Raw genomic sequence first — 26,446 nt, forward strand, 5'->3', positions numbered from 1 at the left:
CCAACACATTCCACCTGGGAGGGTACTCGGCATAAAGGAATCTGCAGGGTCCTGAGACCGAGAGCTGCCAACTGTGTATGGATGCACACTTGCAACTGGTCTCCCATTGGTGAAACTCAGGACTGCTGCAAAGACCCCGTTTCCTATTGCCACAGAGGTCCACTAACTTCCTCTGCATCCTTGTGAGAAAGGGACCCAGTGAGGCCAAGGTGACCATCAGATACCACAACCTGCAGGCCACCAGCTGGTTTATGATGACAACTCTGGCTTGACAGGAAAGCATGCTGAGAAGGTCTGAGCAGTACCCCAGCCAGGCCATAACTTTTGTCACTAGGTCCTGTTAGTTTGCCAGCTAGTCCCAGAGGGATTCAGATACACTTCCGGGTAGAGGAGATGCATGGTGCTTCATGTAAACAGTCCCATCTCCTCAGACTGACCTACTATGAGTCTGGAACATTTTGTCCAGTAGAATTTGGCAGGCGATGCTGCTGGGAAAACTTCTTGGCACTTGGACATCCTCTGCAGGTCACTGGGTTCGGCCACTATCAGGAGCACGTTGTCGGCGTTGGCCGAGAGGACAACCTCCATGTCTGGCTTGTGCAGAACCGGACTTACCAAGCTCAGAAGAAGGCGAGACATGAATGGTTCAATGCAGATGGTGTCCAACTAGCCAGATGTGGAGTGTCCCTGACGTACTCCTCTGTTAAAGGGGGTGGATGCTGTCAACAGTCACTGGCCTTTATGAAACACTATTTGGCAGAATATTAGAGCTGATCCGGGCCACAAAGTGTGATCTGAGCCCAAATGCCTTCAGAGTGGCCCCCATGAAACTGATCTACCCAGTCAGATGCCTTCTGGTCAAAGGATAGAAACGCTGCCCAGGACTGAGTCTGTGGAACAGGTGGATCAAGTCAGGTGGACGATGCCCTGTGTTACAGGAATGACCCCTTGTAATAATGATCAGTGAGGCACAGAGAATCTGTATTTACTGACAATTTAAAAGCCCGTGGGTTCACAAGCTAACTACCTGTGTGCACCCTACTAGAATCCCTGACTCTCCATGAACAGTTAATGAAGAAAAAAGGTATTACCCGGGAAAGGAGTCTACACTGGCCAGGCGTTCCTCACAGTCCTGATCTCCATGTGTCCATGAGGTCCTCCTTGTCTCCGATGGTTGGTCTCTGGTTGCTAGAGATTTACCGCCCCTGCGTATTTGGAGCTCCTGACTTTTGTGTTCCTCAGCAATTGAGCTGGTGAATCTTCATTCCATTTCAAGGTCACCTGACCTACTCGGGTCAACTTCTTACTGGTCGTTGTAGAGGGCTACAACCAACATTGTTTCATGGTTCTGCCCACCGCAGCCTTGTGCATTTGAGTCTTTCAACTCTGACTGGTCCAAACCAGTTAAGTGAGGCAACCCAGATCGAATCGGCTAAGATTACAGATAGTTTCTTTGGCAGGTCTGGCACTTTACATAATAAGTAGCTACTCATTCAAGAATGGTCTCAGATTTAAGGCTGATTTATACTTCTGCGTAGTCGCCTATGCCGGAGCCTTGGTAAATGGCCTGCGCTGTTGTGAGCATTTGTACCTGTGCGTTGGTGTGTCTGTGTTGCTCTGCAATTCACTGCCAAGACGCCAGTTGGTTTCCACACCACTGTGTAGAGTTTATTCATGTATGGTAAACAATGGCGACTGAGTTGGAGCTAATAAATGTTGAACAAGGGTTACTTTTATTGAAATTACTGCAACGCAGAAAAGAGAGATGACGTCGGAGGAGATGGTGCCATTGAACGGATTGAGGCAGAAGGAGGGTGAATTTTCTGTGCTTGTCCGGCCACTGAAAGACATGGACGAGGAGGTGCATTTCAAATATTTTCGGATGTCGGCAAGTAGATTTGACGATTTGGTTCATTGTCTCCAACCATTTATTTCGCATCAGTGTACACACAGTATGCCTATAGACAGGAGGAAATGTGATGCTACCAAGCGGACCAATCACAGTTGTTGCGGTCTGCGTCGCCGCGACACGCAGTTATATTTTTGGAGAGGTGCGCGTCAGGCTTTGGCGAATGGTATAGCGTAGGTTATGCGGCTACGCCGTACCTACGGCGTTCATTTGATGCAGAAGTATAAATCAGCCTTTAGCAGGTCATTACCTGAAGCTCCTCGTATCCACATTCAATTCCTCTGATTAGATTATTCCAGAGCAAGAATCATTTAAGAGTTCATGCCCTTTACATAACAAATAGCTACTTGTCTGAGAATGCTCTCAGGTTTAGTATTATCTTCATTATCTGAAGTTCCTTGTGTCCACATTCACTTGTTTTGAATAGATTATCCCAGAGCAAGATTCAGTTCAGAGCCCACAAAACGGGAGGGAAGCAAAGATAACCAGTTTGTCTGCTTCCCCTATCTTTGATTAGGCTGTAGTTTCTTCTGGCCAACCCCTGAATGGACTGTCCTGGGACTGTGTAGGATTGGTCAGGGTGGATTATCTGGCCCAGGACAGGGGCGAGATGGTTCGCCATAGCCCAGGCAAAGATCTTGTACTCTGTGCACGACAGAGACCAGCCGCCAGTTCTTCAATAGGTGGAGGTCACCCTCCTTGTGTAAAAGGACCAAGGCAGCTGTCAGGGGAGTGTCTAGACTCTCTGAATCCTTCAGCTTGATGATCGGCAAACCCTTTTAAACTGCACTGTCTGCACTGGACAGATCCGGTGAGACACAGTAGGAGCGGAATTCTTTCTTGATCCCCTCAGGATCCTTACCAGAGAAGCTATTGGCAGCCAGAATCTCTAACAACTATTTCTGGACTCCCTGCAACTTCTCCAACAAGTAGAAGAGTGGTGAATCACAGTCGAAATTCTGCATCTAGTCTCTGGTTGCTGGAGATGTACGTGTCTCGGGATTGCTCAAGCTACAGAATCCTCAGTGTGTTCTTCTTCTCCTGGTCTTCCTGCCATAACTTGGTCTCCAGCAGTCAGACCAAGAAGGGATGTTTAAGTCAAACAACTCTCTCTCAAGCTGCTCAATCTCAGAGCCCTGCCTCTTTGTTGACCCCCTAGTGTACTCCTGGCATAGAAACTGGGTGAGTGCTTTGCACACATCCCACCGTAGCTGTAGGAAGCAAAAATCCTCCCGGCTCACCCTCCAGGTGATCCGGAACACTCGGAATGAATACCAGAATTGGCTGTTCTCCAGCAGCCAGTTATTAAAGTACCCGGATCCCACCTACGAGTGCCGAGCAGCAAGCTCCATCCGCACAAAGTAATGCTCTCAACACAACACCGGCCGCACGGAAGAGTACGCCCGAGAGATGTAGAGGCGGTCTGTATGAGAACCTTCCTGTCTAGATCTTCTGGAGAAGGCAAGAAAATCAGGATGAAGATTTTGTCAGGTGTCCACCAAGTCAAAGGAGCCCACTAGCTCCTTTAACTCCGTTGATGCTGGGTCACATTGGAGACCAGAGCAGTATCCACGCGAGGTACTATAGAGCATATCTACCCCGAGAATGATGCAGTCTCCAGGGTTGATCGAGTATAGCAGCGTGGGCACCTGATAGAACAGGCACACCTGCAACCCCCTGCGTGGTACACCACCTAGGTGCACAACCAGGTGGAGTAGACAGCTGGGAATGATTTCCTGGACTTCTATGATCTCTGGCTGGAAAGTTGGGGCCAACAAGATTGCCACCCCACTAAAGTTGGATCTGAGGACACTCATGTAGACCCCTCCCTTCCGCTCCAGGAGCAGAGTGGACTCGGCTCCTGGTGTGGTATGAGTTTCCTGCAGGAAGCATACCCCATATCTCCAGTCCCTAAGGACTGAGAGATTGTTAAACTGCGGAGAGAACCCCTGCTGCTATTCACATTGAGACTAGCTATGGTGAGCTTCATATCAGGAGTACTCTGGGCCTCTGCACCGGCATCTTCCCGGTGAGAGCAGAGCCACCTTCCACCCAACAGTTCCCAACAAGAGCAAGCATGCTCTTTTCCTCCGTGCTCGAGTGGGCCAAAGCCACCTCATGACCTGCTGTCCCACGAAGGAGTGAGATTGCTTTCCACACTGATCATGCATGAAGGATTTAAGCTGTTGCCTACCACTCCCAGACAGCGTTCTCCTTTCCTTCCATTTCCGTCTGAGGATGACACGCAAAGACTTCACCAACCTCTGCACGCTGGACCAGCGTAGGGAGGCTAGTTTCAGCCAATGCTCCTCACCCTTGGAGATGAGAATAAACTCTTTGATCTCTTCAACGGGTATCAACGGACTTTTCTGGAGGGGTGATGATGTCCATTGTCTCACTATCAAATGAGTGTCCCTCTATCCCCTCACTACACAGAGAGACCCTATATTCCTCCCCATGAGTACCAGGAGACACTGTGCAGCAGCTACCTTGCTCACACCTGCTGAATTCACCTTCCACTCAGCCCTACCTCCAGGAACAACTACAATGAGGGATCACTCCCATGAATTCCTCGTGAACCAGGGGTTGATTGTGTCAGCATGGTGAGTACGTCCCTCACCTCAGGAGCCAGGCCCAGGCCCAGGCCCAAGGTGGACCTTGACATGTATGGTTCTAGGGGTCCATTGGGAGCTGGATACTGAGAATGAGAGAAGCTCTTTGCTGCTTTGCCATCTTTACCCGTGTACCTGCCTCTAAGGAGCCACAAACAAATAGGACCTTGATGGAGTGCTCCAGCGCCCTTTCCATTGCCATATCAGGGGCAACACCATCTCCTACACACACTCTGTCCACCACAAGGCTCGAGGTCACAACGAGCAGTTCAGGCTTTGAGCCAAACTCCATCGGGATTCCCACCGCCTCCGATGAATCCCCTGCATCCACGTTTCTCCCCTATTGGGAGAAGAACTCCTTCTCATCTGTTCGGAGGAGTATGCAGGTACAGGGACCACCAATCCAGTGGCATCCATCACTCCATCCATCCGCGCACTTCCTTCAGTCTCCCACCGACCTTCACGGGAAGTGGGTTTCTTGGTACAAGGGACAGAGATGGGCATGAGCTCCACGATCTCAGGGGCCTTCTTCTCCAGGTGTTTGGATTTCTGCATCGCCTTCCCGCCCCTCGGTCTCCTCCCCATTTCTTGCCACACCCTCGCTACCCTCTGGTTCCCCCTCCCGAACTATAGGGGCTGAAGCAGGCACAAGGATAGGAACGGGCAGGGGCAGCGGTAGACTCCTTGGGCTGGGTGTTGGGACAGTCCCTTCGAAAGTTTTCTACCTTCCTGCACGCATTGTACCACGGGCACTCGGCTTCAGTGCACCTAGTAATCTACCCCTTTGAGCTGGACAGTAAGCTGGCCCTCATCTTCCTCCTCCCATGACAGCTGCATGAACAGCTAGTGCTGGAAACACTAGTGGGTGTGTCTCTTAAACTTGTGCCTGATGTTACTGATCTCTGATCTTACTTGTCCCAGAAGGACTAGATAGGGAAGGAGGGCCTTATTGGGAATGAAGGGCTTGATGTGCCCGAGGATGATCCGTCGCATAGGACCCGTCACCAGCTCCATCGGCAAAGATGTGTATCTGACTGATCGGCCTATTGAGAGTCCGGTGCACCAGATTATCAGTCCTCAGGTAGAAGACTGGCTTCCTGAATTCTTTCTCAGAGTCCAAAATGCTGCCTACTCCAACCAATTCTTCTATGGCCTCCGAGCACTGTTCCAGAGTTATTCCAGGGCACAAAGTGAATTGCCTCCACCGCCTAAAACAGGGTGTTGTCCAAAGGTAGAGAGGCAGCCACCCTTGTATAGTTCCCTAGAGGTCTGCAAATCCCAGGAGTATAGAAACATAGAAAACCTACAGTACAATACAGCCCCTTCGGCCCACAAAGCTGTGCCGAACATGTCCCTACCTTAGAACTACCTAGGCTTACCTATAACTCTCTATTTTTCTAAGCTCCATGTACCTATCCAGGAGTCTCTTAAAAGACCCTATCATATCCGCCTCCACCACCGTCGCCGGCAGCCCATTCCACACACTCACCACTCTCTGCATAAAAAACTTACTCCTGACATCTCCTCTGTACCTACTTCCAAGCACCTTAAAACTATGCCCTCTCGTGCTAGCCATTTCAACCCTGGGAAAAAGCCTCTGACTATCCACGTGATCAATGCCTCTTATCATCTTGTACACCTCTGTCAGGTCACCCTCTCATCCTCCGTTGCTCCAAGGAGAAAAGGCTGAGTTCACTCAACCTATTCTCATAAGGCATGGTCCCCAATCCAGACAACATCCTTGTAAATCTCCTCTGCACCCTTTCTATGGTCTCCACATCCTTCCTGTAGTGAGGCGACCAGAACTGTACACAGTACTCTCAAGTGGGGTCTGAGCAGGGTCCTATATAGCTACAACATTACCTCTTGGCTCTTAAACTCAATCCCACATGGTGGCACAACAGCCTGAAGCAAGAAATACAGGTAGCAGTGTTTGTGAGTAGTGTACCTGGATGGAAAATGTTTCCCTCTCCTGCAGTGTCAGCAGAATCCATTGGGCTGGCCACTTGAACATTCCGGTTCCTGAAAAGAACTGGAGCATGCTGCAGACGGTCCAAATTCCCCTTAAACAGCAGGGTGGAAAAGGACTGCTCTGTTGCTGGGGCAGTACGAAGGCAATCAGGTCTCAACAGTCCCTAGGAGGTCTCAAAGAACTCCGAGGCTGTGAGAGGTCGAACGTCTAAAATGCTCCTGACACCCACACCGACCAAGAAACACAATGAGGCAGGAGGAAAGGGGTGCTGTCCCGATGTTAGCGGGGGTCTCTCCCTGCTTGCTGAGCAAAAATACTTCCTGGCAAGTTGCCAGTGGCCGCAGCGTGAAGGTACACAGTTCATGACTGGGAGCAGACTTGGCCCAAACAGGCGGGAAAACTCCAAAAGGATCCTCCACACTAAAACAACCACTCAGTCAGATGTTTAGGAGACCCTCTGTACCTTCTCCAAAGTATCTTTCAAACTTTATACGGTAGTTTTTCTCAATTTCTCTCGAGTCAATCAGAACAGCTTGACATTGTGTCTGGCTCTGGGAGTGTGTAATAGGATAATGTGGAGGGAGCCTGAACCTGTGTCAGACCCTGTCTGTGAGAGAGTGTGAGGGGATGGTGAGCAGCGAGCTTCACCCTGTGTCTGACCCTGTCTGTGAGAGAGTGTGAGGGGATGGTGAGCAGCGAGCTTCACCCTGTGTCTGACCCTGTCTGTGAGAGAGTGTGAGGGGATGGTGAGCAGCGAGCTTCACCCTGTGTCTGACCCTGTGAGAGTGTGTGTGACGGGACGGTGTGGAGTGAGCTTCACTCTGTGTCAGACCCTGTCCCTGGGAGTGTGTGACGGGACAGTGTGGAGGGAGCCTCACCCTGTGTCTGACCCTGTCCCTGGGAGTGTGTGACGGGACGGTGTGGAGGGAGCCTCACCCTGTGTCTGACCCTGTCCCTGGGAGTGTGTGACGGGACGGTGTGGAGGGAGCCTCACCCTGTGTCTGACCCTGTCCCTGGGAGTGTGTGACGGGACGGTGTGGAGGGAGCCTCACCCTGTGTCTGACCCTGTCCCTGGGAGTGTGTGACGGGACGGTGTGGAGGGAGCCTCACCCTGTGTCTGACCCTGTCCCTGGGAGTGTGTGACGGGACGGTGTGGAGGGAGCCTCACCCTGTGTCTGACCCTGTCCCTGGGAGTGTGTGATGGGACGGTGTGGAGGGAGCCTCACCCTGTGTCTGACCCTGTCCCTGGGAGTGTGTGACGGGACGGTGTGGAGGGAGCCTCACCCTGTGTCTGACCCTGTCCCCGGGAGTGTGTGACGGGACGGTGTGGAGGGAGCCTCACCCTGTGTCTGACCCTGTCCCCGGGAGTGTGTGACGGGACGGTGTGGAGGGAGCCTCACCCTGTGTCTGACCCTGTCCCCGGGAGTGTGTGACGGGACGGTGTGGAGGGAGCCTCACCCTGTGTCTGACCCTGTCCCCGGGAGTGTGTGACGGGACGGTGTGGAGGGAGCCTCATCCTGTGGCTGACCCTGTGAGGGTGTGTGACGGGACGGTGAGGAGCGAGCTTCATCCTGTGCCTGACCCTGTCTCTGAGGGAGTGTGATGGGACGGTGAGGAGCGAGCTTCACCCTGTGTCTGACCCTGTGAGGGAGTGTGATGGGACGGTGAGGAGCGAGCTTCACCCTGTGTCTGACCCTGTGAGAGAGTGTGAGGGGATGGTGGCGTGAGCTTCACCCTGTGTCTGACCTGTGACATTTCTTTGTTTCTCAGATTAAGAAGCGAGTCCCTGAGTTTGAGCCCCGTACGCTCCTGGACTTTGGATCGGGCACTGGAACAGTTGCCTGGTGAGCCTCTGATTGTAGCGATGACAGCAAGATGGAAGGGGGGCAGAGAGGGAACCAGAGAGTGTAGAATGGAAGGAGGTGGAGTGGAGGGGGGAGAAGAGGGAGGAACGAGGGGAGTAGAGAGGGGTTGAGAATAAAAGGGAGAGGGTGGTAGAGAAGTGGATGAGTGGAGAGAAGGGATGTGGATCTCCCACTAAGCAATGGCGTATTGGATAAGCTAGGACAGGTTCATGTAGCATGTTGTAATTGTATTTGGGCCATGATTTCTCCTTTCCCCTCTGTTGCTTCCCTCCTTAAATTTTTGTCTCTGTTCTACCCCCCTCCACCCCCACTTCTTTTGCATCTGTGGATGTTGTGTTTTGTCTCCCTCTGATGCCAGTGTCCTCCCCACACAGGGCCGGGCGCAGAGCCTGGGGTGCATCCCTCCATGAGATTGTCTGTGTGGACACCTCCCCGTCCATGCATCAGCTGGCCGGCTTCCTGATGAGAGGTAGGTGGGTGGGATCGTTGTGCTGACACACCCCAGCTCCCCACCATTAATTCCCATCTGATCCATACTGGTACCCATCAAACCCACCTCCACAATCCTTCTGCACCAATGTCAACCATGGTATCGCCTCTCCAAATTTCTCTGAGCTCCTCAGCCTCTCCCATCCACCAGCCTGCTCTGTTGCCATGGACCCAAGACATTACTCTCAACCCACGTCATCTATGGTGGATCTGTCTTTGGCATTACGGATGTTCCAGACTCTCTTCTCACTGCCCACAGGAAAGAGAGTTTCAATGACTCACCCCTCTGGGAGAAAATATCTCCCCCATTTCTGTCATAAATGTACAACCCACTTAATGTTACACAGTGGGCCCTCTCCTCTTTGCCCTAATTTTCCCCCCTTCCTCCTCTGTCCCTATTCACTGTCTTTCCTTTCCACTAAAACCCCTCTTTCTCCTCACCACCCTACTCTCCTCTCCCATTTCCTCTATCCCTGCCTATTATGGGGAGGCGGATTCACTGATTGCAAATAAGCACATTAACCATTGAATTAATAACGGTAAAACATTTGACCAAACACCTCAGTGAAACAAATACTCATCGAAGCCACTCTAAATTACAAGATCAACAACACTATAAATATTTAGTAGCACTTCAATCTCAACAGGCACTTCATTAAGTTTCTCCGAGGTATACAACTACAAAACTAAATATTCAACAGGTACTTAGCTCAGACCCTCCTATTTCTGCAGTATTTTTTCCCAATGGTTCTTCAGCACTGGTTGCGGCCTTAGTGTGAAGAGGAGCCTCTGGAGGCAGAGGAAATCCACTCAGTCTCTCGCACATCCTATTCTTATCGCTGAGGCATCCAGAACCAGTGTTGTAGCGTGCAAGGCAACCGATGGGAAAGAGCTGTTGCATCCCTCAAATGGGTCACATTATATGCCACCCCTTGATAGATGCAACACCATGACAATTCTCAGACTGGTATGGCCCTGGTGAACACCCCACTAAACTACATGAAACACAAGTAGAATCCCCAGTACAACAAACCCAATAGTCGCACCCCCCCCCCCCCCCAGTGTACTACAGTAGTCCAATAGCATCTTATCTGTCAACTGTTGGATGTGATCAGGTGAATGATGTCCCTGACTCGTCAGGAATGTAGGTGCAGCCTTCTTGGCCAGTAATATCACAAGTGCCACCTTTCTCCACACACAAGTAACATAAGTCCATCCAAATCGTTTCGGCCTCTGTTATAGCTTTCTTACTTCGTCGACCAGCATGGGCAGGGTGTTCCTCCAATACACTGAGGTGGTGTGTGTAGGACACCACATATTTGCAATAGCAACAGCTGTACCAGCTGGTGGGGAAGCCACATATCCAGTCAGTGTAGACACAGTTATCCCAGGATACTATTCCTGCTGACAGTCACTGTATCCCACTGACCGGTTGGACCTGTGCTCATCATATCGCCTATGCCAATACTCCTTTACCTTCCCTGTTGAGTGGAAAATTACTTTTGGAGTGGGAATTTTGAGTTAAACAAATCGTATGAAGGGAACTTCCAGCTGCTAAAGCACTTACCACATCGGGGGGTTAGCAAGGCTCATGTTCTTTAAGGCTGCTACCATACTCTGTGGTGAAGTTGGCTGAAATAGACTACTCCTTCCTTGCCCCAAATCAGAAATCCAAAACCTGAGAAGCTGGACAGTTACCCCCAACAGTCTTTTTCCTTGTATCAAAAAGGATCAATATTAATGGCATTCCTTCTGTGGTGTGATTAGGAGTCCTCTTACAAATCCAGCAATTTTACACATTAGTCATGTTTGCATATACTTATGCCATCTGCAGGAATGTGTTATAGAAACTTCCACCACAAGACAGCATTATCATCATTGCCGTCAGCGTCCATCAGTTTCCCATTCTGTACGTATGGAGGCACAAACTCACTGGCTGCTGATTAGTTACTGGGTATTTAGACATACAGTAATTGTTATTAGCAAAAACAACAACTTTTAGTATTGCTCCCTAAATCTCCCAGTCTTCCAAAATATGAACTGAATGCCCATTTCCCTCTGAAATGTGGGCATCTCATATTTGGAATAAAGATACACAGATTTCCATCATTTTAAACTGATTTTCACGCAGGCAATATGAAATCTGGGTCACTCCCTAAACCAATTCCATGGAAACCAGATAAAGTTACAAACTAAATATACAGACAGAACTATAAGTTTGTACTTCCCTTTTTTTCAGAACCTTAAACTTAGAATAAACAATTAAATTCCACAGTGAAAAACGATCACATTTTGTAAAAAACAAAGGAAAAGACTACTGAGCAACACACACAACATGCTGGAGGAACTCGGCAGGCCAGGGAGCATCTATGGAAAAAAGTACAAAGTTTTGGGCTGGAGGAAAAAATGCTGAAGAGTAGATTTAAAAGGTGGGGGGGGGGGGTGGTGGGCGTGGAGAAAGAACCACCAGGTGATGGGTGAAACCTGCAGGGGGAGGGATGAAGTGAAGTGCTGGGAAGTTGATTGGTGTGAGGTGAGAGACGGAAAAGGGGGATGGGAAATGTAGGAGTGGGGTGGGGGCAGGGGTAGGAGGCATTACAAGGTTTGAGAAATCGATGTTCATGCCATCAGGTTGGAGGCTACCCAAAGGAAATAGAAGGTGTTCCTCCAGTGTAAGTGTAGCCTCATCACGAGAGTGGGCATGTGGGAATGGGGAGTAGGATTAAAATGGGTGGCCACTGGGAGATTCTACTTGTTCTGGCAAAGCTGTCTCCCAGTCATCTTTCCCTCCCACCCACCACCTGCTTTCTGCAGGGATCGCTCCCTATGCGACTCCCTTGTCCATTTGTCCCTCCTCACTGATCTCCCTCCTGGCACTTATCCTTGCAAGTGGAATAAGTGCTATACACCACCTCCCTCACTACCACCCAGAGCCCTAAGCAGTCCTTCCAGGTGAGGCAACACAAAACCTGTGAGTCTGTTGGGGTCATTTACTGTGTTCAGTGCTCCCAGTGTGGCCGCCTGTGCATCGGACAGACCTGATGTAGATTGGGAGATTGCTTCACCCAGCATCTACGCTCCATCAGCCAGGACAAGTGGGATCTCCCAGAGACCATCCATTTTAATTCTAGCATCACACACAAAATGCTGGTAGAACACAGCAGGCCAGGCAGTATCTATAAGGAGAAGCACTGTCGACGTTTCGGGCCAATACCCTTCGTCAGGACTAACTGAAAGGAAAGATAGTAAGAGATTTGAAAGTAGTGGGGGGAGGGGGAAATGCGAAATGATAGGAGAAGACAGGAGGGGGTGGGATGAAGCTAAGAGCTAGAAAGGTGATTGGCGAAAGTGATACAGAGCTGGAGAAGGGAAAGGATCATGGGACGGGAGGGCTCGGGAGAAAGGCGGGAAGATGGGAGAGAGGCCTCCTGCCCCATGATCCTTTCCCTTCTCCAGCTCTGTATCACTTTCGCCAATCACCTTTCCAGCTCTTAGCTTCATCCCACCCCCTTCTGTCTTCTCCTATCATTTTGCATTCCCCCTCCCCCCACTGCTTTCAAATCTCTTACTATCTTTCCTTTCAGTTAGTCCTGACGAAGGGTCTCGGCCCGAAACGTCGACAGTGCTTCTCCTTATAGATGCTGCCTGGCCTGCTGTGTTTCACCAGCATTTTGTGTGTGTTGTTTGAATTTCCAGCATCTGCAGATTTCCTTGTGTTTGCTCTTTAATTCTAGCATCTTCAGATTTTGTCTTGTTTGAGAAAAGACACATTCACTGAGCCACTTAAATGCACAGCACTCTTAAAAGATAAAAACTTATTTCAATGGGTCTTATTTTTCACTGAAGCATAGGATTAATTAAACACCTGATATAGATTTAACAAACAGAAGACAGACTTTGCACTCTCACAGAAGCACTGTGTGGCTACTCCTCACGCAACGTTTTTCCTGAACTCAAACTACTCGCACTTGATTATAGGGGAGAGATTGTAGGTGAAATGACCCACTCCTCACGGGGTTAGGACGGGTAGGTGACCCCCCCCCCCCCCCACCACCACCATGACATCCCCTGCCACTGATAGTACGCTGGTGCTTTTTGAAGAGGTTCTACCAAAGGACAGAAGGAATCCTGAACGGAATGTAAGGAATTCAGCAGAGGACAGAATGAGCCCTTATCGGGAAAGGGCTTCCAAATTGACTCTTCCCCCTCAATGCCTTCCTGACCTCTTTGCCCCTGGCAGTGCATCCTCCACATTGCACAGGGGGCAGGAGTGGGAGCCCCATTTATCTGCTCCTTCAGGACCTTAGCTCTGAGCAGCGGGCCAAACACATTTACTTATGGATCATACAGGATCGCCCACTCATCGCCTGCCTACCCGACTTCTGTACCCGGCTACGCGCACCTTCCCTTACAAGTTCCAAACCTTCCAGCAATTGAATGGCTGTGTTTGCAGGACACTGGACTGCCATTCCCATTAAAGAGAGCACCACTCCTTTCAAGTAGGGAGCTGATGCCCTGTGATTGCAGGGTTAGTATTACCTGTAATTAGAGCCCACTGGTGAAGGGCTCTAGCCCTTTCCTCTACTGTGCTGCACTTTGCCCTTGGTTTTAAATCCCATTTAAGGAGGGAGGGGTACCTGTCCCTGACTGTTGCTGACACTCGATTCCATAATGGTGCATTTTGGTGAATATTGGTAGCTCAGTTTGAGGTATTTGATTTGCAGTGTTAACCGAGCTTGGCAATTAGCTTGCAGATGTTTCATCATTCATCGTGAATTCTATTGGCTGGTGATTCTTTGTTTCTTAGGGTTTTGTAGATGGTGTCTAGTTTGATAAGTCTGTTCATGGAGTTATCAGAAGAGAACCATGCTTCTAAAAATTCTTGTGCTTGCTTCGTGTTTGCCTCCGTCAGAAACTCCGCAGTGTCCTTCTCGGTCTTCGTGTACTGAGATCAGTGACAGCAGAGCGTCTCTTTACCACCGGTTTGGGTTCCCGTAAATGTGAGCCAGTCGAATTCAAAGGTAAGCTGAGCGGGTAGCCAATCAGGACCGATGTAAGCAAACAGGGGCCTATATAAACATGAGCATTCCCAGAGAGAACTACCAGTAACTGTGCACTGAGGATGTCACCTTGATTGGTGATGAAACGTCTGTAAGCTACTTGCCAAGCTTGACGAACACTGCAACATGAAATGATGCATAATGTTCCTGGGAAACGAGCAGCATCCCTAGGGCGTCTTTGACCGTGTGTCGGGATGATAGGCCATCTAAAATGCCACTTTCTATCAGATACTCACTCCAGGACAACCTCCCCCTTCCTACCATCCCATATCATCAACAACCACTTGGCCAGAGACTCTCTGTCTTCTGTCTGTACTTGTCACCTAATCTCTCCAATTCCTTAGCAGAGAATTCCTTGATCTCTGTTGTCATGAAAGTGCCAGTTGTACTAATCCTCGTACATCATCTTCCTCCTGTTCCTCCTGGGAGGAGGGGTGCCCCTCTTGGCGGGCATGGGACTTTGTGTTAACTGGCCTGGCCTACACTGTCTGGTGTGTAGGGGAGGGGACAGTCATTTTGAGGGAGAATTATAGGACTCCACTCTATCCTCCCTTCATCTTCACCATCCAGCCAGATATTCCCATTCCCCATCCCCCATCCTTGCATTGGGATCTTCACCCTGCTGCATCAAGGCTTGGACCTTAACAGGACCAGGTTGCCAGTTAGCCTTTCCGGTCGCCTCTGGAGTTTGCATCTCCATTAGCCGACAGGCTATCTCAGTACTCTTGTCGTCTAGCTCTGTGGCCTGGAACTGTGCCAACCGGATGACTTCCCTCATGCTGACGCAGCACCTCCACTTCGTTCTTAAGCCCTGCTGTCTCCTCTCCTCTTTGTGTGATTGTGTCATGCTGGTGCCTTACGATGGCTGTCAGTCAGAATGCATCTCTCCGGCTCCCCTTCCTCCTGGGCAACCTTGCCGCCTTAAGTATGGACGTTATGTGGTGTTCAATTTTCACCCTGTGGGAGTCCAACTTGTCTGACCAGTCTACGGGTGTCCCTTCGTCAGCTAGTGGGTATGCAATACTCCTGAATCCTGCACTGTTGTCAACCCACCCTGGGCTTGGTACTGCTCACACAGTTTCTCTTGGTACTGTTCCTTCTCTTACATAACTAAAAAGATATTCTATTCAATCTCCAAACCTTGCTTACAGTGCCAAATGATATGGGGAGGCAGGTTTACTAGTTTGATAAGTGAGACAGAACACACTGACTACAAATAAGCACGTTAACCATTTATTTACAGATAAACCGTAAAATTTTGACCGAACATCTAGGTCAAATAAGCAGTCATCTAAGTTACCCTAAATTTCAAAAACTATCAAAGGATACATTCAGATAGATAGATAGATACTTTATTCATCCCCATGGGGAAATTCAACTTTTTTCCAATGTCCCATACACTTGTTGTAGCAAAACTAATTACATACAATACTTAACTCAGTAAAAAAATATGATATGCATCTAAATCACTATCTCAAAAAGCATTAATAATAGCTTTTAAAAAGTTCTTAAGTCCTGGCGGTAGAATTGTAAAGCCTAATGGCATTGGGGAGTATTGACCTCTTCATCCTGTCTGAGGAGCATTGCATCGATAGTAACCTGTCGCTGAAACTGCTTCTCTGTCTCTGGATGGTGCTATGTAGATGATGTTCAGAGTTATCCATAATTGACCGTAGCCTACTCAGCGCCCTTCGCTCAGCTACTGATGTTAAACTCTCCAGTACTTTGCCCACGACAGAGCCCGCCTTCCTTACCAGCTTATTAAGACGTGAGGCGTCCCTCTTCTTAATGCTTCCTCCCCAACACGCCACCACAAAGAAGAGGGCGCTCTCCACAACTGACCTATAGAACATCTTCAGCATCTCACTACAGACATTGAATGACGCCAACCTTCTAAGGCAGTACAGTCGACTCTGTGCCTTCCTGCACAAGGCATCTGTGTTGGCAGTCCAGTCTAGCTTCTCGTCTAACTGTACTCCCAGATACTTGTAGGTCTTAACCTGCTCCACACATTCTCCATTAATGATCACTGGCTCCATATGAGGCCTAGATCTCCTAAAGTCCACCACCATCTCCTTGGTCTTGGTGATATTGAGACGCAGGTAGTTTGAGTTGCACCATATCACAAAGTCCTGTATCAGTTTCCTATACTCCTCCTCCTGTCCATTCCTGACACACCCCACTATGGCCGTGTCATCAGCGAACATCATCAGTAACATCAGTGTCATCAGTAACAGGTATTTCAGTATGTCCCCTTAACTACAAAACTAAACATTCAACAGATACTTATCTAAATGTGTGCCTGTGCCCTTCAAAACTTACAGCACAGTTTCCCAATTGTTATTCATCACTGATCATGCCCTCAAGTGTGAAGATGAGCCTCTGGAGACAATGAAAAGCTAGGGAGTATCTCGCTTGTGCTATTCTTATACCCCTGATGCACCCAGAGCCAGACATTGGCGCTGAGGCATGTCAGGCAGCCGGTGGGAAAGAGTTGCAGTAATCAACAACTGGCACAGTGGGAGTGGCTTTTGACAAGCAAGTAAAGTAACACTTTACATTACACTCCCCTCTCCTCCCTCCCCTTTTCTTTCCCCTTCCTCCCTCTCTATATCGCAGTTTATGACTTTCTGGGTCCTGATGAAGGGATTTGGCATAAAACATCAACAGTTTATTTCCTTCCACAGATGCGGCCTGACCCGCTGAGTTCTGCCAGTTTTTGTGTGTGTGTGTTGTTCGAAGTGTGGTATGTAAATCCTCTGAAACACATCCACAACATCCTTCTGCTAGCAGGGAACCAGCACTGAGCACAGTCCTCCAGGTTTCAGTCTCCTGCACTCGGCCTACCTGCTTTCCTTCCCCACTCCACGTGGTGTTCTGCCGATTCCCTGCATCAGGCGCCCCTTCTCAGCCGGCACCCTTTCCCACTTGGCAACTCCAGTGACGCTCAATTCTCTCCTCACTTTAGGGGGCAGCGATGCAGAGACAGAGCACAGCAGGGGCGTCTACTTCCGGCACTTCCTCCCTGTCTCGCCCAAGGTGGGTTACAAATGGCAAGGGGCCTGCCACACCCCCTCCCTTACTGTTATCCTGGTTGACTGTGACAACCTGTCCCCCTGTCCCTAGCTTGTAGGGATGGGTGATCCCTCAGTCCCTGTGAGTGACTGTGTCATTATCCTTCAGTGCAGATTGGTTTATTATTGGCGCATGTTCCGAGGTGCATGCCTTCGTTACAGTCCATTTGACCAGATCAGTACATCGAGGTTGTACGAGGGGAAAGCAATTACAAAATGCAGAATAAACTATTACAGTTACAGAGAAAGTGCGGTTGACTTTGGGGTCAAGAGTCCATTTATTGTCCATGAGGGCCATTTCATAATACGATAACTGCAATTAAAGCTGTCTTTGATGGTACATGCTTTCAGGCTTTTGTGTCTTCTGCCAAATGGAAGGGGTGAAGGAGAGTGAATGTTCAAGATGGAGAGGGTCTTTGATTATATTGGCCGCTTGACTGAGTCAACGAGGTGTAGACAGACTCCACTGAGGGCAGGCTGGTTTCCGTGATGTGCTGAGCTGCATCCACAACTCTGCAGGTTCTTGCAGTCACTGGCAGAGCACCTGCCGTACGAAGCCATGTTGAGTCTGGATAGGATTATTTCCGTGGTGTCTCGATAAAAGGGTTGACAGAGACAGGTTTTATTTACATTGGAAAGGCTTAGGAAGTTCTTCCCTGAGTGTTGGTGATTCTGGGGAATTCTCTGTCTCCAAGAGTGTTGGAGGCTGGATCTCTGTCGGTGTCGATGGACGTTTGAGGGCTCAGGGTGGTGAGGGTGGAGGGTTGAGTGCAGTGGGGCACTGGGACTAAAAGGGAATGAGGGAGAAAGAAGGTACAGGAACCAGCAACCAATCAGCAATCAGGAGTGATTGGCTAGAATAAATTAAAATAAGGCAGGGGCAAGCAGAACGGTCAGCATCGGAGTGGACAGTGTTAGAGTGAGGATATTGAGACTTCATTGAGGAGAGACTTGGGAGAGAAAGCGAAAAGCTGTAGGTAGATTTTTCCCCCAACGTTTATTTATTGTTCTTCTGTTTTTATGTTTGCTCAGTTAGAACAATAGGGACACCAGGCAGGATAGTTGAATGCTCTCTTTCTAGGATGTTTGAAAGCAAGACAGTGTCCATGTTGACCACTCCTGTGAGAAGTTCATTGAACTGCAGTTTCTAAGATGCCACATTAAGGAGTCTGAATTTGAGCTGGAACTGAATGTTATTACTGAGGCCGAGGGGGTGATAGACAGGACATTGGAGAGGTAGTTATACTCAAGGTGCAGGTCACAGCAAACTGGGTGACAATCAGGAGTGGGAAAATGATTAAGCAACCAATACATAGTACCCATTTGGCCATCCCCCCTCAACAACAGGTATACAACTTTGGATACTCTTGCAGGGGATGACTTAGCAGAGGAATGTCTCTGGCAGTCTGGCTCTGTGACTCTGAAAGGAAGGGAAAGAAGATGCGAGATGTGATTTGAGGGGATTCATTAGTTTGGTGGACCAGAACAGGGATCCTGTGGACAAGAACGAGATTACTGCATGGTATGTTGCCACCTGGGTGCCAAGATCTTGATTCAGTTCTGCAGCATTCTTAAGCCAGAGGTCCTGGTCCATGTAGGTACTAATGACATAAGTAGGAAAAGTGCTGAGGTTCTGCAAATTGAGTTCAGGGAGTCGGTTGCTCAGTTAAAGGGCAGAACCTTCAGGGTTGTGATCTCAGGATTACGACTTTTGCCACGTGGCAGTATGGCCAGAAATAGGAGCATTTTACAGATCAGCAGATGGCTAAAGAGTTGGTATAGGAGAGAGGGGATCAGATTTTTGGTTCATCGGGCTCCCTTCCAGGTAAGGTGGGACCTGTACAGAAGAGATAGTTTGCACCTGAACTAGCGGGGGACTAATATCCTGCTGGGAGGATTTGATAATGCTGCATGGTGGTGGTGGGGGGGGGGGGGGGGGCGTTAAATGTGAGTTGCAGGGGATTTGAAACCAGAATGCCAGAACTGATAGCAGAGAGGCTGTAGAGACAGATGTTCGTAAGACCTCAAGACAATGTCAGTAATCAAAAGGTAGAGCATGGTGTGACTGATGCCCTGAGCTGTAACGCAAGGTACTTCAGTGTAAGTAGTAGGAAAGGCAGTTAAGCTCAGGGCAAGGATCTACACGTGGAATTATGATATTGTAGTAATTGGTGAGACTTAGTGACAGGAGGGGCAGGACTGGCAGGACTGGCAGCTCAACACCCTCGGGTTCCAATGTTTTAGATGTAACATAGTGGCAGGAATTAAAGGAGGAGGGACATGTCACCTCAGTGCTCAGTCAGGACAGAATGGAGAACCTGTCTGGTGAGGTGTTATAGGTGGAGCTGAGGAATAAGAAAGGTACGACCACATTCGGGGGTTATATTATAATCCACCCAACAGTCCACAGGATCTAGAGGACCAAATTTGTAGAGAGATCTCATGCTGCTGCAAAAAAGCATAAGGTTGTTATTGTAGGTGATTTTAACTTCTCTGCATTTTCTGCAGGACTCTCATACTGTAAAGGGACCCAGTGGGATAGACTATGTCAAATGTGTTCAGGAAAGTTTCCTTAATCAGTGGATAGAAGTCCAGTGAGAGAGTGTGCAATACTTGCTCTGCTATTCGGGAATGAGACAGGGAAGAAGACAGAAGTTTCTAGAGAGAAATTCTTTGCATCTGGTGATTACAATGCCATTAGTTTCAAAATAATTATGCTAAAAGATAGATCTGGTCTGTGGGTTGAGATTCTAAATTGGAGAAAGGCTAATTTTCAAGGTATCAGAAAGCATCTGGCAGGTGTGGATTGGGACTGGCTGTTTCCTTGGAAAGGTGTAATTGTTAAGTGGGTGGTCTTCAAAATTGAAATTTTGAGAGTAGCATGCTTGAATATGCCTGTCAGAATAAAAGGTAAAGATAACAGGCTGAAGGAACCTTGGCCTTCAAGAGATATTGAGGCCCTAGTTAAAAAAAGAGGTGCATAGCAGGTATAGCAAGGTAGGAAGAAAGGAGGAACTTGTGGAGTATAAGAAATGCAAGGAAACACTTAAGAAAGAAACCAGGAAGGCTAAAGTCAGGCATGAGGTTGCCCCAGCAGACAAGGTGAAAGGGAATCCCAAGGGCTTCTACAGATACTGTATGTTAAGGGCAAAAAGATTTCAAAGGACAAAATTGGTCCTCTGAAAGATCAGAATGGTAATCCATGTCTGGGGCCAAAAGAGAAATGGGAGATTGTAAATGGACCTTTTGCATTTGTATTTACTCAAGAGATGGCCAAAGATTTTACAGAAGTAATACAAAGCGTCATTGACCAAGGACCCTATAATGATTACAGAGGAGGAGGCATTGCTGTCCTGAGGCAAATTAGAGTGGATAAACCCCAAGTGTCCAACAAGGTGTTCCCTCAGACCACAAGGGTAGCAAGTACGGAAATAGCAGGGGTCCTAGCGGAGATATTTAAATCATCCTTAGTGACAGGTGAGGTACAGAAAGTTCGAAGGATAGCTTATGCTGTTCTGCTGTTGAAGAAAGGCTCTAAAAGTACACCAGGAAACTAAGTTGGTGAGCTTGACATCAGTACTGGAAAATGTACTGGAAGTTATTCTAAGGGACTGGATAAACGAGTATTTGGATAAACATGGACTGATTAGGGATAGTCAGCATGGCTTCCTGCATGGTAGATTGTGTTGAACAAAACTTTTTTTCAAGCATGTTACCGGGAGAGCTGATGGATGGCAATGGATGTTGTCTTCTTGGACTTTAGCAAGGCATTTGACAAGGTCTTGCATGGGAGGTTGGTTATGAAGGTTCAGTCGGTCAGCATTCTAGATGAGATCATAAATTGGCTTTGTGGGAGAAGCCAGAGAGTGGTGGGTGATGGTGGTCTTGCACAGTGAACGTAGGGCACTGAGGAGGAAGGGGATCTGGGTACACAGGTCCATAATTCAATGCAAGTGGCATAACAGGTAGATAGGGTGCTAAAGAAAGCATTTGGCACATCGGCCTTCCTAGATCAAAGTACTGAGTACAGAAGAGGCGTTTTCATTTTGAATTTGCATAAGAAATTAGTGAGGCCTAGTGCAGTATTGTGAGCATTTTGGTCACCTATGTACAGGAAAGATGTAAATGAGGTTGAAAGAGTACAGAAAAAATTTACAAGGATGTTGCTGCGACTGGAGGGCCTGAGTTAAAAGGTAAGATTGAATAGTTGAGGACTTTATTGTTTGGAATGCCGAAGACTGAGGGGAAATTTGTTAGAGGTATACAGAATTGAGGGGTATAGTTAGTGTTAATGCAAGCAGACTTTATTCATTGAGTTTGGGTGGGACTACAACTAGAGGTCATGGGTTAAGGGTGAAAAATGAAAAGTTTAAGGTGAACATGAGAGGAAATTTCTTTTCTCAGAGGGTCGTGAAAGTGTGGAATGAGCTGCTAGCACAAGTGGTGGATGTGAGCTTGGTTTTAAGAGAGTATACATAGGTACAAGGACGGTAGACGTATGAAGGGATATTGTCCTGGTGCAGGACAATGAGCGAAGGCAGCTTAAGTAGTTCTGCACTGACTAGATGTGCCAAAGGGCCTATTTCTGCACTGTATGACTCCAAGGAAAGATGGAGGGGGAGGGGAGTTTTCTTGTTTGGGATGGTAACTGTGCATATGAAGCTCCGGCAGGTTGAAGGGAAGATCGCAGTTTGGGATCAGAAAAAGGCTTCGCTCTGGATGATATCTGTGTCATTGGGAATGTTCTGACAAGCATGGGTGGCTACAAAGGCCATTGGGAGGGGGCGACAGTGTGGGACACCCAAACTGTGTCAGCCAAATGGGTGGTGGGGGTGTGGAGTCGGCAGGGTAATGCGGGCACATGTGAGATGTGCGTGGTCTGGGTGGGCAGGGGGTGTGGTGGCAGTAGTGGCACCTGTTCACGAGCAGTTGTACTCCCAGAGAACAAAGAGCTAACATTTTCTCTTCCTGTTCTTCCCCATTTCCCAACCTCCTTCAAAAACCTCCCTAACTCAACCCCCTCCACAACTGTCTGCCCACCTCTTCTTAACTCCCGCCCACTATCTCACCTTCTGAATTCATCCCACTCTCTTTCTGCCCCACCTCCGCCTCCATCCCCGCCCGGCCAACTCTCTCCCAGGTGAAGTTTGATCTGGTCGTGTCTGCCTACTCCCTGTCCGAACTGCCTACCTGTGCGGACCGTTGCCGTGTGCTCGAGACCCTGTGGAGGAAGACGCAGGGGTTTCTGGTGAGCCCACAACTCGGGTGGGTTGGGGTGGGTGGTGGCTGGCTGAGCCTCCGGACCAGGACTGGGTGTTGGTGGGGTTTTTTTAGTGAAGGCAGTGGGGGGAGGTTCTCTGGGGCCCTCAATATCGCCTCTGAACTTCTTTTTCCCATCCCTCCCTTCCTCCCCCACCCCAAGGTGCTGATCGAGAACGGGACCCGAGATGGCCACCAGATTCTGATGGAGGCTCGCAACCTCGTCCTGACGGTGAGTCTCAGCTGATTGTGATCCTCCCCTCAGTAACGTCCTGTCTAACATTTCACCCCTTCTCTTCTGTCAGGTCCCTAATCTTCCTACCTCCCATCCCTATGATCTCTCCCCACCCCCACCATCCCAAGCAACAGGCATCATGTCTATCTACTCCTGCATTCATCTGTTTCCATCCCCAATCACAGGCAGATGAGGAGCCTCTTGGTCACGTCTTCGCCCCGGTGAGTAGGGATCAGTATCTGGCGCAGTTCTCGGACATTCATCACTGTAAAAATAAATTCCTTCTGCATGGTGGATCAATGATTGTAATTTGTATCTTCTGCTGCCTCTGTGACTCTCTAACCCCCCCCCTCCACTCTCATTCTACTTTCCCTCCTTCCACACTCACTCAACCCCTCTCCACCCTCATTCCCTCTCTCCCCCTTTGCTCTCACAACCCTCACTGACCCCCTTGTTCATACCCCTCTCATCCCCTCCACTCCTGCTGCCCCCACTCCCACTATCCCATCCTCTCTCCTTTACCTCTTCCCCCCTCCCTTTCCCCATTTCACCACCTGCTCTCCACACTTACAACCCCTCCTTGACTCCACCCCTTTGGTCCTCTACATCTCTATCCCGTGCACCTTCTCTCTTCCCTCCACCCTATCCCCCACACCTCTCTCTCACACAGTGTTCCCACGACCTGGCGTGTCCCAAACTGGCAGGCAGTGTCCCGCAGCCATGTAACTTCAGTCAAGCTTACCATCCACTGCCATTCTCCTGGGTGAGTACTCATGGCTCTGACCTGGATCTAAAAGCCCGAGGGTCACAGCAATGCCCGTTTGTCTGGCTCTGCAGGGTTCGTATCGCTGCCTTGCCGACCCAGCACTCTGGACTCAATCCTGACCGCTGGAACTTTGTGTGTGTGCACGTCAATATCTGTGCGAGGTGTAAAATCTGAGTGGATTTGCAGGGACACAGGGATGAGCTGTGTCCCTGCTCCACTGTAAAGCTACACCTGCCTTTGTGGAATTAGGAATATACAACTAATATACAGTATCTATTTGCACATCAAAAGGTCCTTTAGGAAACTAAGAATGGGTATCACCTGTGGTATTGGCACTGTTGCTGAGCCTGTGACATGGCTCTCCCATCACTGGACATAGGCGGAGCATGTCCACAATTTGTGGACCTCCCAGCACTCGGTGTCACTGTTACTCTCTCCAGAGTGTGGATCTCCCACAAATGGCATTACTGTTCCCACTGCAGTACAGACTGCTCACTACACGGGCTGTGCTGCTTTGTGACTTGTAGTGCAGCTCACCCGCCAGTAGGTGGCGAAGGGGGCATGAAGTGAGTGGACAGCAGGCCAGCCAGACTCGATCCAAAATGCTGCCTGTCCATCTCCCTTCCTCATAAGCTGCCCAAACCACTGAGTTCTGCCGGTGCATTGTTTTGCTGCGGAATTCAACAACTGCTTTCCCTCAGTTAGACAGGCCACGGGAGTCCACACCATGTGCACGCAGGAGAGTGTCTGAATCTGGCGAACCCTGTAAATTTGAGGCAGCGAAGCTGTTCCTAAACACTGGAACCCTGCCTCTCCCCCAAACCTTCCTTGCTTGTGGGCCAGGGCTGTCACAACCATGGGCTTGGCTGTGCAGCAAATTTGGCTGTTGTGCTTGTGAATGTGCACGTGTCAGCTAATTCCTATTTCATCATGGCAGTAGTTAGCTCCCTTATTTTCATTGTAGCACTTGTTAACTTCCTGTCAGTACGTTTGGATATGTAGCAAGTGTTGGAGGGAGGGAGGGAGAGCGAGAGACACTGAAGTGGGTTGATAGTTCAGACTTTAATGTGAACAAGATTTTCAGGGAAGAGAAAACAATCAAAGTTAGGCCAAACAGGGCTGTTAACTGAAGCTTTCAAACGGAAAACTAGATGCCAACGCCACAGTTGAAAGGAATACCTAAATACTCTAAATATAATACGGATGCCACCAGTCCTCAGCCTTAGTTGACTCGATATCCAATGAAGTAATAATTAACTGACACAATTGCAAAATTTGCTGCGCAGCCATGTCCATGGTTGTGACGGGCGATGTCATCCAAATTAGTTATGCTGGCAGGGTGGAGAATGAGCTGCAGCACTCTGCTTTAGCGGTGTCCTTACCATTGTCTCTCTCACATTCCTCACTCTCCCTCTGATCCCTCATACTCTCACTCACCCCCTTCACTTCCCCATCTTCCTACCATTCCCCCCCTGCCCCTCAGAACCCTGGAGTGAAACAGGAGCTCTTCTCTTACCTGGTGCTGGGACGAGGTGCACGCACGGAGGGGGAAGACTGGCCCCGGGTAATTCGCCCCGTCCTGTGCCGTCCTCGGCACGTCCACGCCCACCTCTGCTGTCCCGATGGAACACTGCAGCACTTGGTGCTCACGGCCCGCAAAAGCGGCAGGTACTGGGAAGGTGAACGGGGGTGGGGGAGGGGGAATAGGGAGGGGCAAGAGAGGGAGGATGAAACAGATGGGAATTGGGAGAAGGAGTGAAGATGGGGAGGGAGATGAATGAGTGTGAAATAGAGAGAGGGGTGAGGGAAGGTTGGATGGAGGAACTAGGGGAGGAATCAGAGGTGAAGATGCTGGGATGACACTAAATCCAGGACACAGCTGCTCCTTTGCCTGGATGGATAGTTGCCACCAGCATGAGAAAAGATACAAACAGCCACATCCACACCCCACTCGTCACAGGAAAAAACATGGGTTCATGGGAGCTTTCTGTGCGCAGGCTACAGAAATCTCCACCTCTTCTCTCCCACACCCTGCTTCACTCTCATTCCTCCTCTCCTTCCCCCGCTCACAGAGAGTCCCACCCTGGCAAGGGATAGATAGATAGATAGATACTTTATTCATCCCCATGGGGAAATTCAACTTTTTTTCCAATGTCCCATACACTTGTTGTAGCAAAACTAATTACATACAATACTTAACTCAGTAAAAATATGATATACATCTAAATCACTATCTCAAAAAGCATTAATAATAGCTTTTAAAAAGTTCTTAAGTCCTGGCGGTAGAATTGTAAAGCCTAATGGCATTGGGGAGTATTGACCTCTTCATCCTGTCTGAGGAGCATTGCATCGATAGTAACCTGTCACTGAAACTGCTTCTCTGTCTCTGGATGGTGCTATGTAGAGGATGTTCAGAGTTTTCCATAATTGACCGTATCCCCTGCACCTTCACACATGCATAAGGCCCGGGCTAGAACTAACCTCAAACCATCAACAGGACTCGGGGCAGATGTTTCTGGACCAGGCAGTTGAGGTGTGGTGGGGCGTAGGAATCTCTCCCACCCTGACTGACTTCCCTTCCTGACCCTTCTCTCTACAGGGATCGCTACCGATGGGCCCGCAACTGCTCATGGGGAGATCGCTTGCCCACGTCCTCTAGTGAGGCCACCGCGGCAGACGGGAGTCAGATCGCCAGCTGTGTCTCCGGGGCGGAGCCCTGAGACGCATCCATTGCTCACCTTCACAACTTCACCTTCCTCCAATGGAGCGGGGGCACAAAGCCACGTTGGACACAGCCCTGTAGGAAACTTGACAGGAGAGGGGGCACTGAGGCCCTCCAACTGTAACAACTCCTGAACTCCATCACAACAAGGGAACGGCCCAGTCTGTACGGGTGGTCATCTTCCGGGAATCCGGGGGGTGCAGGGACTCAGATCCTGGTTTACATGGCAGGTTGGAAGACACAATTTATTCAGATAAAAGACTTTCTGCGATTTAACATTGAATTCTTGGTGAGTGTTTGGGATCTTCTTCCTCGAAGTTGAGGAAGAAGTCCTGGGAGAGAGACAACTGGAATTGATGTCCTCATCCAATGGTGATCATTCCTGGCATTGCGCCAGAGCAGATACAGGGGATAATGCATGACAGCACAGCCCAATTTTGTCATTGAGTTTATATATGGGGTTATACAGCAGGGAAACAAACC

The 26,446-nt window shown here is 49.2% G+C and overlaps 1 protein-coding gene across 1 annotated transcript in view; it reads left to right on the plus strand.

The window, feature by feature from the left end:
• The window catches only part of mettl17 (methyltransferase like 17), a 36,478-nt gene extending 10,239 nt beyond the window's left edge, over positions 1 to 26,239 (plus strand). The window contains exons 4-12 of the mRNA XM_073028811.1: positions 8,264 to 8,337; positions 8,717 to 8,827; positions 16,876 to 16,946; positions 22,122 to 22,229; positions 22,404 to 22,472; positions 22,661 to 22,696; positions 23,146 to 23,238; positions 24,725 to 24,905; positions 25,841 to 26,239. Coding sequence (XP_072884912.1) covers positions 8,264 to 8,337; positions 8,717 to 8,827; positions 16,876 to 16,946; positions 22,122 to 22,229; positions 22,404 to 22,472; positions 22,661 to 22,696; positions 23,146 to 23,238; positions 24,725 to 24,905; positions 25,841 to 26,097 — 1,000 coding nt within the window. The 3' untranslated portion in view covers positions 26,098 to 26,239. The remainder of the gene's footprint in view (positions 1 to 8,263; positions 8,338 to 8,716; positions 8,828 to 16,875; positions 16,947 to 22,121; positions 22,230 to 22,403; positions 22,473 to 22,660; positions 22,697 to 23,145; positions 23,239 to 24,724; positions 24,906 to 25,840) is intronic.
• Positions 26,240 to 26,446: the final 207 nt, after the last annotated feature.

Source organism: Hemitrygon akajei, chromosome 25 (genome assembly GCF_048418815.1).
Source record: "Hemitrygon akajei chromosome 25, sHemAka1.3, whole genome shotgun sequence".
NCBI lineage: Eukaryota > Metazoa > Chordata > Chondrichthyes > Myliobatiformes > Dasyatidae > Hemitrygon > Hemitrygon akajei.